General features: G+C 36.0%; 1 protein-coding gene and 1 long non-coding RNA gene across 5 annotated transcripts in view; one reads left to right on the top strand and one right to left on the bottom strand.

Moving 5' to 3' along the window:
* Positions 1-14437, bottom strand: part of LOC116174933 (UNC93-like protein) — a 67066-nt gene that overhangs the window by 42102 nt on the left and 10527 nt on the right. The window contains exons 1-2 of one of the 4 annotated variants that reach the window (XM_031492972.1): positions 9379-9609; positions 8549-8668 (exon numbers count right to left, since the gene is read on the bottom strand). The exons of 1 other annotated variant lie outside the window; for it this stretch is intronic. In XM_031492972.1, the coding sequence (XP_031348832.1) occupies positions 8549-8653 (105 nt within the window). In that variant the 5' untranslated portion in view covers positions 8654-8668; positions 9379-9609. Of the gene's footprint in view, positions 1-8548; positions 8773-9378; positions 9610-14437 lie in introns of those variants that run through there. 2 more of the 4 variants (XM_031492974.1, XM_031492971.1) reach the window with 2 other exon arrangements.
* On the top strand, positions 8779-9691 carry LOC116174937. Its single transcript, XR_004146199.1, has 2 exons — positions 8779-9045; positions 9105-9691. It is a non-coding gene; the product is annotated as an uncharacterized LOC116174937 (long non-coding RNA).

Genomic DNA, 14437 nt, shown 5'->3' with positions numbered 1-14437 from the left:
AGGCACTGGATTTTTTTGACAAATCATGTCCCAAGCAACCGGTACAGAAATAAAACTAACAATCAAGAGGCACAATAAACTAGTGCATTGCCGTAAGCACATTATTTAATTCTCATTGAGAAATACGTGACCTCGTACTCCGGAGCGGCATATTAGTGGTTTTCTTTCGCAGATATGAGCAACGCCAAATCAAATTCGTTTTATCCCCTATAGAAAACTCGCACGAAATTAAATATTCTACACGGCGTTTCAAATTGCGCTCAAGTTGAGAAACTTTGAAGTTTACGCTATGACCAACAAAAGCGCACCTTGACATCAGGAAAGCTGGGCCGTATAACTATGTACAGTAATAAACAATATGGGAAAATCCTTCAATCAATGTAAGGCAAATTCATCTACATATTTCGGACAATTTCTCTACTTCGTATACCACGAATACGTTTTACCAACTGCAACTTTAGGAGAATACTAATTAGAGGCATTATAAAAATTTGATTGTTCCATTACTTTTCAATATCTGAAAAGTATTAGTATAATTTCAATGTGTTCTTAAGTAGCTTATTTTGTTTGATCGACGTTCAATTTGAAAGAAGACCCCTTAAGATCCTGCAAGAATCTACAACTTTTGGAAATCATGATTTTACCCAATGACGGTTTGAATTGAATTGCAGACTCAAAATTTGAGAATCTCAAAATTCGAAAAGTTTACCGAGTCTAATCCTTCAAAAATCCTTTGTTGGAATTTGAAGTTAGTTCAATGAAGTCCAATAAAATCACGAGACCTCTAAATTAAAAAAAAAGTTGATTACTGGAAACATCAGATTCAAAATTTTGAAATCTCAAAATTAAAAAAAGTTTGGGATGTGCAGAGCGACTTTTACAATCATAAGAGCCCCACATTATTATAGCTCGCTCTCGGTATCGCAAAAATCTCTGTCTTTATTATTGTGTTTAAGGTGTGTGAAAATTTCTATTTAGTTGCAAACAGCCAGTGATAAACAAAATGTTATTGCAGAAAGAAATATTTGTTTTAGGAAGGTCTAACTCGGCGTTAAATGGCAGTGTATTTTGTAAGATTCAACATTTGTGTTTATGGTACCTTTGTGGTACATTTTGTGTCTTTTGTCTACTGTTATATTGTTTTGGTTCTCTGTGTTTTGTGTGCCGCGTGCACTTCTTATTTTCTGTGCAGGTTTCCTTTGTCTTTTGCTTTACCTATTGTCCTTGGTGTATTTTGCATCTTTTGCGTCTTCTTTGTTCATTGTGTTTTGTCTGTTCTTTGTCTCCTTTGCTTTTTGTATTTTCTGTTGTTCGTATATTGTGGCGTCGTTGGCGTCTATCCCATCACCATTTGTGAAATTTCAGATTCTTTTAACTTTTGAGCCCTTATTTTGCCTGTTACCTCATCTTTTGTGTTCTGTGTGTTCTTGTGTGTATTTTATGTTCTTGGTTTCCTATCTTTTTAGTCATTTTTTAAGAATAAAAAAAAATGTACTATTGTTTGCGTTTTGTCCGTCCGTCCGGACCCACCTCTACCGTTTTGAACTACTTCTAGGGGAATGGTCCTATAGTCCTGGAATTTTTTGCAGTAGGTAGCCTATACCTTGAAGGTGTGCCAGACGGCCATCACATTTTGCCCCCCCCACGAATTATTTCCTGGAGATTGCTGTTTTTGAAAGTAAACGTATAATAACTTTTACATATACCACTAATACCAATTGGTCTCGATTTTTGGGTTTGTATGTACTTAACTTTTCCGTGCGACTTTTTTCGAGATCAGTGAGCGACGGGCCTGAGGGGGGGGGGTTAAAAATTAATGTGTATCTCTCATTGTATTCTAATTAAAGGTCTCAACGAAAGGAACCGTTTTCTACCAACTACTGCCCTTCTTTCTTTCCTCTTACCAAAGTACGGGAGGTGGAGGGGGTGGGAGTGGAACTAGTTTTATCCTTCATGATACTCTAATGAAAGGTCTCAACGAAAGGAATTAATTTCTACCAACCATAGCTCTCCTCCTCGACCTCTTATCGTGATCGGGTGTATTCCCTTATACCTCAAGAACGGATTGTCGGAAGAGCGTACTCACAAAGGGCGATTGAGACGTCTGCAAGAAATATATCCAATGGTGATGTCAAAACAAAAGCTATTTCGGTTTAAAAAAATGCGCTTATCTGCACATGAGTTGTGCACAATTTATACTTGTTTGCATTTAGTTTGCCTTTTGGCCTTTATATTTTGTGTCCTGTTGTGCTTAATGTGTCTTTTGGCCCTCTGCCTACCCCGTATCTTTTGACTTCTGCCTGTTGTGCCTTTTATGTCCTTTGCCCTTTAATACGTGATTTGTGTCCGTCTCCTTTACTTTTTTGCATTCCCTTTTGTAATCTGTGGATCCTGTGCGTTTTTTGTCTTCTATGTGTATCATTTCCTGGTGCCACTTTTTTTTTTTACTTTTGTCTTTGGTGGTGTTTGTCTCCTTTGTACTTTTTGTGTCATTCTGTCTTGTAAATGTACAATTATATTGATATCTTGTGTCCAATAAAGTCCTATTATTATTATGGTCGGTGTTTCTTGTGAGAGCTCAGGTCTAGCCTGGTTAACTAATCGCACGGATTAAAATCAAGTAACGATTGTCTGTGTCTGTGTTTGTGTTGTGTTATTATTATTATTATTATTATGCCCTTTGTATCCTTGCTGTCTGCGCCCTTTATATTCTTTGCCGTTCATGTTCTTAGTGTACTGTGTCTATTGAATTTGGCTTTTGTGAGCTTTAGTATCTTTATCCTTTGCCCGACCGTTCGTCCTAAGTGTACGTTGTATCGGCCGTGTCTTTTTTTCCCTTGTGTTTTTCATGTCTTTCGGGTCTTTTGTCTCTTGTGCCTCCCCTATCTCTTATGTCTTCTGTGTTTTTTGGTGTCTTTGGTGTCTTTTGTATCTTTTGTGTCTTTTATGTCTTTTGTGTATCTTGTATCTTTTTCGTCTCTGGTGTATTTTGTGCCATTTCTATATATTGTCTTTTGTATTCTTTATGTTCATTGTCCAATGGGCATTTTGTACTGTTTGTACCCTACAACTATCACCGGCCAGGTCTGCTTAAAACCACAAATTAATACCAAATTGATTTTTGAAAGAATGCCGATTATTTTCTTTAGTTTTATTAAACCATAAGGTGCCAATTGTTTTTGCTTCTTTCGCGTTTTTTAACTTTATGGCGCCTTTTGTACCTTTTTTTATACTTTGTGTCCTTTACGTCATATAGCTTTTTGCTTTTCATTATAATGTTTAGCGCATTTTACAACGAAGTTGGGTGCGCTATTGCAGCCACTTTCTCCGTCTGTGGGTTCGTCTGCCTGTCCGTCTGAGACCTTAACTGTTATTAATATATTTAGTTCGTTCTTTTTGAATTCGGTAGCATATAGCTCTGGCGCCTGAGGCAAGAAAAATCTTGACGATTAATGTGCGCATGCGCAGGATACGCAATGTCCACTTTCTTATTTATTATTTATTTATTTTATTTATTATCATATATTTATTATTTAGAGGTGTCTCTGCAGTAGGTCTTAAGTCTGCCACAGATGAAAAATTCACCTCAACCCAGGTTCGAACACCCGACCTCCGGATTTATAGCGAAACGCTCTACCACTGAACCATAAAGCCGGTTTATATTAATATATTTTGTTGAAATTTTAACCACAGATACTTCCAGTAAAGGCAAACATATCGCATATGTATAGTAACAAGTATAAATTGTGCACAAAGCGCATTTTTTAAAACCGAAATAGCTTAGTAAATGGTTGCGTTATAAGGTAGTAGCATGTTTTTTTTTCTTGTCAAATGATAAATGGGGAGACTTCACCAACACCTCGTCCAGACAATTCATTTTGCCTTCGTGGGTACTTTTCTCTGACAAAGCGTTTTCGAGATATTCGCTCGTAAAGTTTTGACATCACCAATAAATATGTCTTCCAGACGTCCCAATCGCCCTTTGTGAATACCATCCTCCGGCAATCTGTTCTGGAGATATAAGGAATTATTTACATTCGATACGATCACGATAAGGAATAGAAGAGGAGGCTATGGTTGGTAGAAATTGATGCCTTTCGTTGAGACCAGGGTTGAGACCTTTCATTAGAGTACTATGTAGGATAAAAACAGCCCCACTTTTGAGTCCGAATTTAGGGTGGTATTTGAAAACAGTTTCTTTTGTTGGACCTTTCATTGGAAAACCATGAAAGAAAAAATTAATTCCTCCCCGTCCCTCCTCCCCCGGGTACCTACTGATCTCAGACAGGAGTCGCGTAGGACAATACCATGAACGTGTGTTCATCCTCCCCCCCCCCCCCCAACAATTTCACTTCGCACCACAAAAGGCATGCGTATGCAAATTCTGTGACCGGGTGGTTGTCGCAAGTAAAATCTTAGGAAATAATTCAGGGGGCCCCCTTGAGACAGCGACACCATCTCAGGAAGTAATTCATGGGGGGGGGGGGGAGGGGCTTGAGATAGCGAAATTTGATGGCCGTCTAGCACACCTTGAAGGTATAGGCTACATATTGCAAATTCAGGGACTCTAGGACCATTCCCCTAAAAGTAGTTCAAAACCGCAGAAGTGGGTCCGAATGGACGGACAGACGGGCGGACCAACGAACAAAACGCAAATAATATTTTTTTAAATTCTTAACAAATACGCTAAAAATGAGATGTGTCCATGCGCAAACTGCATAATGCCAACTTTTTTATTCATGGAGATACTTCTTTAAAATTGTAACCAAAGATGTTTTTAGTAAAAGCAAATGTATCGCATATTGTAAACATCAGTGTGTAATGGTACGCTAAATTTTAGGGAAATTGTTGGTAGGACCTCGTAAATATATGTGTGTATTGCGATAACGTGCGTAGGATGAGCAATATCAACTGTCTTAATTATTTATAGAGATATCTTTTTGAAATCTTAATCACAGATACTTCTGTTGAAGGCAAACATATCTCATATTGTAAACAATAGATGTGCGCATGCGCAGTGCCAACTTCCTAATTTCTGAAGATATTTCTTTACAATTTTAACCATAAATGCCTCTAGGAAATGAAAACATAACATACATAGCTATGGTCTTTTGGAAAGTACTGACCAATGCATGTAAAATGCGGTGAAATTACTTGCCTTAGGGCGAATACCATTTTAACTTGTTTTTCTTTTGGCCTTTGCAACTGTTATGTTGGTCGCATTTTAGGTTTTGTGTTAGTAACCAATTATGGTGACCAAAGAAATACTTTGAGGACAGAAGTAAGCAGCACATAGTACTTTACTATCACCAATTGACGTATTTTCAGCTTTTAGTGTGTATTGCTGTTTTGTGTTTGCGTGTTCTGCTTGGTGTCATTTGTTTCCTTTATTAGGTACTTTTCTATTTTGTGAGTCTCTTGCTTTATGGTTTTTGCATTTTGAATTTGCGTTTGTTTTGATGTTTTCATCACTTTGGGGTTGTTTGAATGTTTGTTTATTTTGTATCTTGTCCCTTTTTTGTTCTGTTTACCTTTTATGCTTAGTGTTAGCAAGAAATTACGATATTATCAGAGATAATCGAATTCTGAGGGAAGAAGTAAGCACAAAGTTGTCCTTAAATAACTGTATATCGTATATCTTATAGTATACAGGGTGGTGACTCGCGTAACGCATCATAGGGATTTCAATGTAAAATTCATAACATGCGATTATTGGCTCCCCAAATTATTTTAGAGTAAAAATGTATTAAAGTTTTTTGTAGAAAAAAATATTTTATGACAATCAACCGTATTAGTTTTCAATTTTTTGCATAATAAAGACGGAAAATTGGAAAAATAAAACCCGCATATTTTTCAATAATATCTGCGGTGCCATGGAATTTTCTAAAACAAAAAGATATCCAGTTATCAATTAGCAGCAGTTCGAAATGGATTTTATGATCGACTTGGTTACTGTCTTGTAGTTAATATTTATTGTAAATTGTTATATTAGGAAACCGTTTTTAGTAATTTGGTCTTTCTTTATGTTGATTTCGCTGTTCTAAATATAATAATTTTTGATAGAATTTGCTTTGTTTTATAGCAGACATTCCATGGCCATGGCATAACTGATATTGGCGTAGTTTTGTATTATAAAATTCCATGGCATCACAGATTATTGAAAAAGATGGGGGTTCTATTTTTCCAATTTTCCGGCCTTATTATGCAAAAAATTGAAAACTAATACGGTTGATTAGCGTAAAAAATTTTTCTATGATGCGTGATGCAAGTCACCACCCTGTATAGTCCATTTCAGTTGACGTGTTCTCTATATTTTCCCCCTTATTATTTGATTTGTAGTTGATGTTTTTTGGTTTTTTTAAAATATACTTTATGCTTTTGTGTCCTTTCATTCGCATCTTTTGGGTTCTTTGTATTTTTTTGTGTCCTTTATGCTATTGGTTTTTTGAGTTTTGCATTTGCGTTTTGTGTTATTAGGAACTGACCATCATCGGCAACTCTCTTGTTTAGTGCTTCAATTTTCAGCACAAAAGCCTTGTATGGTCGTTACGGGGGTTTATAAGTGAAATGTGTTCAGCAGCTTCCCCAATTTGTGTTTTTCATCCCTTGTCCCTTTCATTTTATTTTTGGTCTATTTTTAAGCGGGCGGGGTTTCAGGCAACGTTGCTCTACCAAAAGGTCACCTGGTTCGAAAGGTGTTTGGGGTAAAGAAGATTTTGGGGTACCATAACCTATTAAAAAATTAGAGAAAAAGGCATTTTTTGAATAAGTAGTCCATTTTGATTTTGATAACCGATCTTGTGTATACTAATTAAACAAGTTTGTATAAAATTTGCGTTTTAGTTTCGGACAATTTGAGTGTAACTATCATGGACATCTAGAAGAAATAGAACAATTTTGCAATTGCGTCGAAGCCCAGAACAATCTCTTTTGTCACGAAATGTTGGTCACCCTACTCATTTTCTTAATTACAAAAATAATTGCAAAATACACTAAGTAGGTTAAATTAGGAATATCAAATTTTTAAAGCGTACTATGAGTCCAATGGAAATATTTGAAACGTGTACACGAAGCCAGTTTAATCCGGTCAAAACCAGTACGGTATTTACAAAGTCGATTCTCACTGTTTGTACCTAAAGGCATGGCAGTAAAACCTGTAATTCTGCCCGCAACCAAAGCTTCATCTGACGCCTTGCAATTTTTTTTCCCTCAATCACTTATCGCTGTCATCTACCCGTTTCGGTTTGCGCGCATGCATGACTTCTTGATAGATTACCATCGCGGCAAAAAAAAAAATTAATTGGCCCTCCCGAAAGAGGTGACGTAATCGCGCGTTTTATGCTAATTCCCTGTCAAACCTCGGCGGGTTTTCCCATATCTGGACTATTCCGGAACACCAATTTGCTCAATTAATTTATTGGCACTTTCTACGAAGGTATGTAAAGTACATTCACTTGGAACGCATGTTAATTCTCTGGGATTTTCTCTTCGAGTTTGGTTTGCGCGATTTTTTTTCGCGCTCTATGGACTCGAGTGTCCGCTTTGGCTCACCAAGGACGCTGATAGGATACTAAGTAAACGAAGCTATCATTATCGTTCTAATAAGGTACCATTATGGAATTGACAAAATAACAATGGGCAAAGAAAAATACTAACCGTATTAATAAATAGTAATGTAATGTTCCACAAGGATCTCGACAACCTTGATGGTATTATTTCCTGCCGAAAAGCATTTGGGCATAACCAAAATGCGGCGATTCTCCGTTTAATTAGTGAAATGCAACGTGGTCTTTCGAACAAACCCAATTTTCGTATCATTATTGGCGATTCGAGCGTCGGAAACGTGCCATTACACACTTCCGTACCACATGGGGCAAGGTCAGCGAAGATGAGCTCTTATTATTTTACCATTTTTTTTGCGCCGAACGTAAGAAGTAATTATTTCCGAATTGGCCCAACGCAAGTTCAATTGCTATGGACGTGTATTATTCCAAACTAATTAGGCAGCACAGAATAATCGGAAGCTCCAATTAAAATAGGAAGAGTCCTTGGCAAGCGTAATCATCGAAATACTTAATTAGGGAATTTATTTCTGGTAATAACAAGCGGTTGGGGGAGACGACGCGAGTTATATAATATTTACAAATGAGCTACTCTTCACCAATTCAAGGTTGTGGTAACTGGCAATGTAATTATTGTTCTGCACAAAGTGGTGGGAGTCAAAATTTGTTGTTGTCCCTTAAAGGTGGGTCATTCATCCCGACCCGGCGTTCACCTCGCAAGGAATTTGCGTGCAACTTTTTTGCAGGTAGGTACAGTCGATATATAAATTTGCTCGTTATGACACGGCGGGCGTATCAAATCTGGAGTTATTTATGGACGCCTGCGGTTTTTTGAAGGAAGCTTTACTTGGCTTGGTTTACTTGAACCAAGAAGCGAATTTGCAATATTGATCCCCCAATTAATTTTGCTGATGAAAAATTTGGATTAGTAGGAGACGAGTCGCATGCGATGGGTGCGAGTAAAGTGATTGGTGATGATTTCTTACATAGTAGGATACTTTTCGTGGCTGTATATGGTGGAGAACCGGCGAGTCCCTCGGATCTTCCCATGGTATATAAGTTTTGGCGTACTTGGAAAAATCGAACACCATTTTGTATTCAGATCACTACAAAACAACTCATTATAGCAACACTTGAGAGACGATGTCGTTTCTTGAGAGCGAGTGTGTGTGAACTGAGTGCAGTTTACAAAAAGAATTGCATAACGATACCAATATAATTTCAGGTTGCAATTATCCTTGAACGCACACTCACTATATTTTAAAACGATTAAAGTTCGATAATAGCAAAAGTAATCACGATCTTAACGACAAAATATTAAAAAAAATTCACCTCGAAAGAATTATTCAATTTAACGTTTTTACAAACAATTAAAAATAAATTATTCAAGTCTGTGAAAAGTGGACTCTTCCTGTTTGGAAAAGTTGTGCGGAAGACGGCGTATCTACAAGTGTTATTTACTGTAGCTGACTATTAACCGCAGGTTGTGGTTACTGCCATCAATTAGATAATTAAGAGATTTATTGACATAATTGTTTTCAGTATCAATGGAAACTGGCAGCCAACCGTTGAAGGTTAATTGATGTGCAGAGGAAGTTGTTTCGAACTCGAGATGATGCTACCATGGCCCTTAGGGAAGATGCCACTAAAACGCTTCACTAACTTCCAGAAGATGATAAATCACTTGAAGAATGGTCGAGTTCCTCACTGACGTCATTGTTGACGTCAATGGCAGAAATTACGAGGTGAAAATTTTTTGATTTTTGGCGTTGGCTTTTGTTAAATGAACAAGGTGTGTTGGCAAAAAAAAACTTACCTAACTCTTTGGCCAATGAAGAATGTAAACAATCATTAAAAAGTAATTCTGGATCTACAAAAAAACAAATGCTCGCACTCAACTATAACTTCAACCAAGGATGCCCGCCGAATTAACAACTGCTAAGTACGCGAAGGAATTAAAAAATGTGTTTGGTAAAAAACAAAGCAGACGGAGTGGTGGTAAATAAATGAGTTTGGTAGCGCGAGGAAGAGCTTCTTCAACGAGAACGAAAATTAGCACTGATGATGCATGGTGTTCGCGACCTATCGATTGCTTCTAAACTGCCATTCATAAAATTATAAAAAACTAATGAATATTTCATTTTATCAACTATTGCACAATTAACCCATTGAAATTTATGCGAAGCTAATGTTTTGTTCGCTGGCCCAACACTTTTGCAATTCATGCAAGACACCAACGCTCCTCTCTTGATCGTTCCCATTCAAGAAATGTCGAAATGCAAAAATGTCGTCATGATAACGTTGATGGATTGTTGCAGTACATTTATTATATGTATAGGTGGGCTCGGTTATTTGCATTTTTATATGCGAATCTTTTGCTATTGGAATTTTAATCTTGCCACATACTATTTTTTACTAAATTAATACTCAAAATTTATCTGCGACCCAAAAATTTGAGATATTTTGCTTTTCATGTATAAGGGATGGTGAACGCTCATTCTCCACCATGAAAATTACAAATAGAAGTGATGTTCCAACTGCTGCAATCATTATCCATTCGAGCTGCACCTTCAAATTTCTGCTATGCTCATAATTAAATCTTGCTAGCCTTCGAGAAATCCTCCAAAAATTCATACAGCTCTCAAAATTCGCGTCGATAATAATATCTTTTATAGTTGTGCGGCGACCTGCCTAAACGCCCTCTATTGAATGCAAACGAAAATTCTTTATCATATCCCATAAGTTACACAATAAAGCTATGGCTTGGCTAGTAAATATATTTGGCACATGACACTTTATGGGACTTGAACTTCATAATAGTCTGGGTGCTTAAAATGAGAGAAGGTTCGCACTTTTGAGTAAAGCTATGAAAATTGGCACATATGCTCTATGATCCTTCCTCTGAAAGTTCCGACGTGGCGCCACGCTCATTTGCCCCCTTTAAGGTGCCTTTAGTGCGACAGTGTTTTGGCACATTGGAAATTTCTGTTATTGGGTGAGTGCGGTCACGTGATCTAAAAGCCGCGAGGAGAAATCCCCATTTGCTAAACAAAAAACACCCCACTCTTCAAATTAACCAATAACATAATACCCAAGTCTCCGTCGCACTAAAGGCACCTTTAGGGATGGTTGCCTAAATAAATGTTTATTGCTAATGACTGGCCCATTTTTTCGAGCTCCATGGTTATGAAAAACGTGTAGAATACGTCTTGGGATCGACCACTGGGGCACAGGTAACCGCATTCAGGAGTTAACTATCCGATTTGTTTGATTTTGAGCGCATGTTTCGAAAGGAAAATGAACGCTATTGTTTTCAGTGTTTTAGCTCCAAACTTGATGATTAGCACAAAGGTAAGTAATTAAATCACATAATGATTTTATGGTATTCAGAGATATAATGTGATCTGTGGGGTACCTCCCCCCAGGTTATTATCTGTTCAAAAGCCCCACAAACAACAACAACTAAGCGATTTTCGTACCGAATGTGAAAACTCCTACTCTATACAGGGTGTAGCACCTAAGACTCCTCGGAGAATAATTCCTTTACCATAAAAGATATCAAAATTGTACACAATTACTGTCGCCATATTTCTAAAATATTTTTGATCACCAGGGGCGTACTGTAATTCCAGTGGCGTTTTTCGAAATTTTTTTAGGGAAACCAAATCGCGCAGGCGGTAATTTTTGAACTGATGCACAGGTTAAGACCTCTTCCACGGTCACATTTTTAGGTACTTTATCAAAAAAATAACATTTTTGTCATATTTTTTAATAATTTTAAATGGCACCCCCCTAAACATATTATACCTCTGGGTAGCCAAAACTACAAATTTTCCACTGATACAAAGAAAACCACTCATTCCATAAGAAAATTTCAGGATAAAACCAAGTCGAAAAGCCAATTTGTAAAATAACGTTGTTTTCCGAACCCAAGTGTGCCATGATGAAACAATAGATGTTCAATTCTCACAATTAACAGTACAGTGTCGGCAGTGTTTGATTGTTTTTTAATCAGCGTTGCGAAAATGTTCCAAAATCAAGCAGAAATGGGATGTAACATGTTACATAAAAAAATAAGTACTTTCTAGATCAGTAACAGAATATGGGGTGTGCAAATTCAAGTTTGATACACCATGGAATACTGCAGCACGTCCCTGGTGATCAAAAATATTTTAGAAACATGTCGGCGATAATTTTTTCGGTACCTTTTATGGTAAATTTGAAAAATACTTCATGCTAAACACACAAAAAATTAAAAATAATTCAAAAATTTTTTTGAAATCATTTTTAGACATTTTAAATTATTTTAACATTTCTTTGAATTAAAAATTTTTTTTAATCATTTCGAATTTTTTTAATTTTTTTTTAATATCATATGTGTTTGGAAAGAGAATTTAATGTACTCTTATATTAAAATTCTTTATTTAAAAAAATTAGGTTAGAATTATAACTTCCTAAATCCGTATATGATTCGCACAATTCATTTGGCGACATCTTGTTTTCTACAGTAGTAGATCTGCCAAATAGAATTATCATTTCAAGGGGACGTCAATGGAAGTATTATATCCACTAGTGTAGCGGAAAGTTTTTTTTATTGTTTGATAGTTGCGTGTTAAATATCAACAAATAATCTGCTAGCGTTCCTTTCTTGAGAAAAGTTCGCAATTACTTAATAACTTTTTTTCGTTCTAATTTAGACACAAACTTTATTTAATTCAAAATAGTTTTTTGCCTTTACTGTTTTTGTTTGAAAAATTAATATTTTTTAAATTTTACATGCCCAAATATTTTATTTGTTACTCATTTATAAACAATAGTAAACGTAAATAATTAATTCTTAAATTGATCTTGAAGAAATGTCTAAAATATCATGTTATCCATGTAACAGACACTTAGCATTAATTCTGGCCAATGAAATTACTACATTACTAACTTGTAAAATTTTTACAGGTCAGCCGTCAGTTTTACAAGTCAGTAGCGTTAAAACATGACGTTTACCCGTTTGCGTTTTGTCTTGTTAATCAACGTTTACAACTGAGTGACAAATAAAATGATTTTTTTCTCGGTTAATCAGCAACAATTTTTCTCTCAACTTTAGAGAAAAGACTACAATTTTTTTTAAATCCGTTCTTGTGTTGTAGTACTCATATCTTGGCAATTCTCGTATTTTTTTATTGTACCGTTTGTCCTATTTTTGTTGAGACTGTGATGTCTACCTATGTAAGATAGAAAAAAAGGCAAAAACTGCCTATTTTACATATTTTTACTTAGAATTCAGTGGCGTAGTAAAAAATTTTTGCACCACCGTTTCTGAGATTTGATCCAAAGTTGGTATTTTTTAAATGCAAAACCTTGTATATGTTAACGTCATTTTTTGATTACAATGATGTTTCGCAACCGCAAACAATAGGGTTTTTATTTTTGACTCATGCTTAAAATTTATAAAAATATAGTTCGTCGTACATCAATGTAATCAAGAAAAATAATGCAAAAAAATTGACGTTAACATGTACAGGGTGTTACATTTAAAAAAATACCAAATCAAATCTCTCTCAAATCTTAAATTTTTTTACTACGCCACTGGATTGTACGTAAAATATCTAAATTAGGCAATGTAGATTATGATTACATCCAAGAACGTAAAACTTTTCGTTTTCACTCTGTATCTCAGAAACAAACGTAGCTAGATTGATTCTGTTGATAGTATTAAAAGTTTCACAAACATAGGACGCACGGTACAGGACAAAATTTATTTGAAAATGTTTTCTTCTGGATAATCCATGATTGCCACCCGATTTTAGAGGAAATTGACTCAGAAATGTGTGATTATCTTCCTTCTAACTTGTTTTATATGGCTCAAGTGCCCCGGTTGACATTCTGTACTATTATTCAGGGCACCTGTGGTCTCATTCGCAAGATGCTATGGTTTTACATTACGTGTCCCAGTTGTTTTTTGGATTATAATGGATGTTCCTAAATATGACACAATTTATAACAGCGCGAACCATTTATTACGTCGGCGTTGAAATTGGAACTGTCTGAAACGCAATTCGATTTGCTTACATAGCAAACGTCCTTCTTTCTCGAAAGTTCTCGAACGCTCTCGAGCATTCTAGAAGATTCTCGAACAAAACACGTCATACTTCTCGCAAAGATTGCCGACTGGATATCTATCGGAATTGCTGGTATATTCGCTACACTAACCAAAACAAGAGATTATCCAAATAAAGTCAGGGCCTACTGGACCATTTTACAAATTTTACTTTAATTTTGCTAACTACAGAAAATTAATTTTTTTCTCGATACAGAACGTTTCATTTTGTTTATACTTGGAGTGTTTAGTTATGATTAGTTTACCAACTAAATTTGGCCACCTCTCTTGTTTATACGGGGCGATGATAAGATTCTGGATTTAACGGCAACCGGTAAAAAGTTTAAAGACGATTAATTAGTGCTTTTGCTAACTGTTGTGGTGGGTTTCTACAATCATTAACAAATAACCAATAGAAACAAAGGTTTATTGCGCGTTGCTAACCAACGAAACCATCCTGAGATTAGTGAACCAATGATCATGATTTATAAATCCACCATTAAAATCCTAAGTGTGCAAGGGGAAAATTGACATTACAACACTGCGGAACATTGGTAAATTATTCCATTGATTAAACAAAACGTTATCTACTAAATTTCGAGAAACATGAAGCCCAGTTTGTTCCTAATTCAAATCCTCAACCATCTTTCAAAATTCACTGTCAAACTTGCTTTTGCGCTCCTACGGAAAATTATTTGAGCTTCCGGTGTGTTAATGCAGATAATGCGAGAGAAGGTTTTACGCTTGTGCTTTTGACCAACTGGCACAAAGTACTCGAAAATGA

This window comes from Photinus pyralis, unplaced genomic scaffold (assembly GCF_008802855.1).
Source record: "Photinus pyralis isolate 1611_PpyrPB1 unplaced genomic scaffold, Ppyr1.3 Ppyr1.4_LG6, whole genome shotgun sequence".
NCBI classification, from domain to species: domain Eukaryota; kingdom Metazoa; phylum Arthropoda; class Insecta; order Coleoptera; family Lampyridae; genus Photinus; species Photinus pyralis.
The sequence above is the reverse complement of the archived record's forward strand: the minus strand, read 5'-3'. Positions and strand labels throughout refer to the sequence as shown.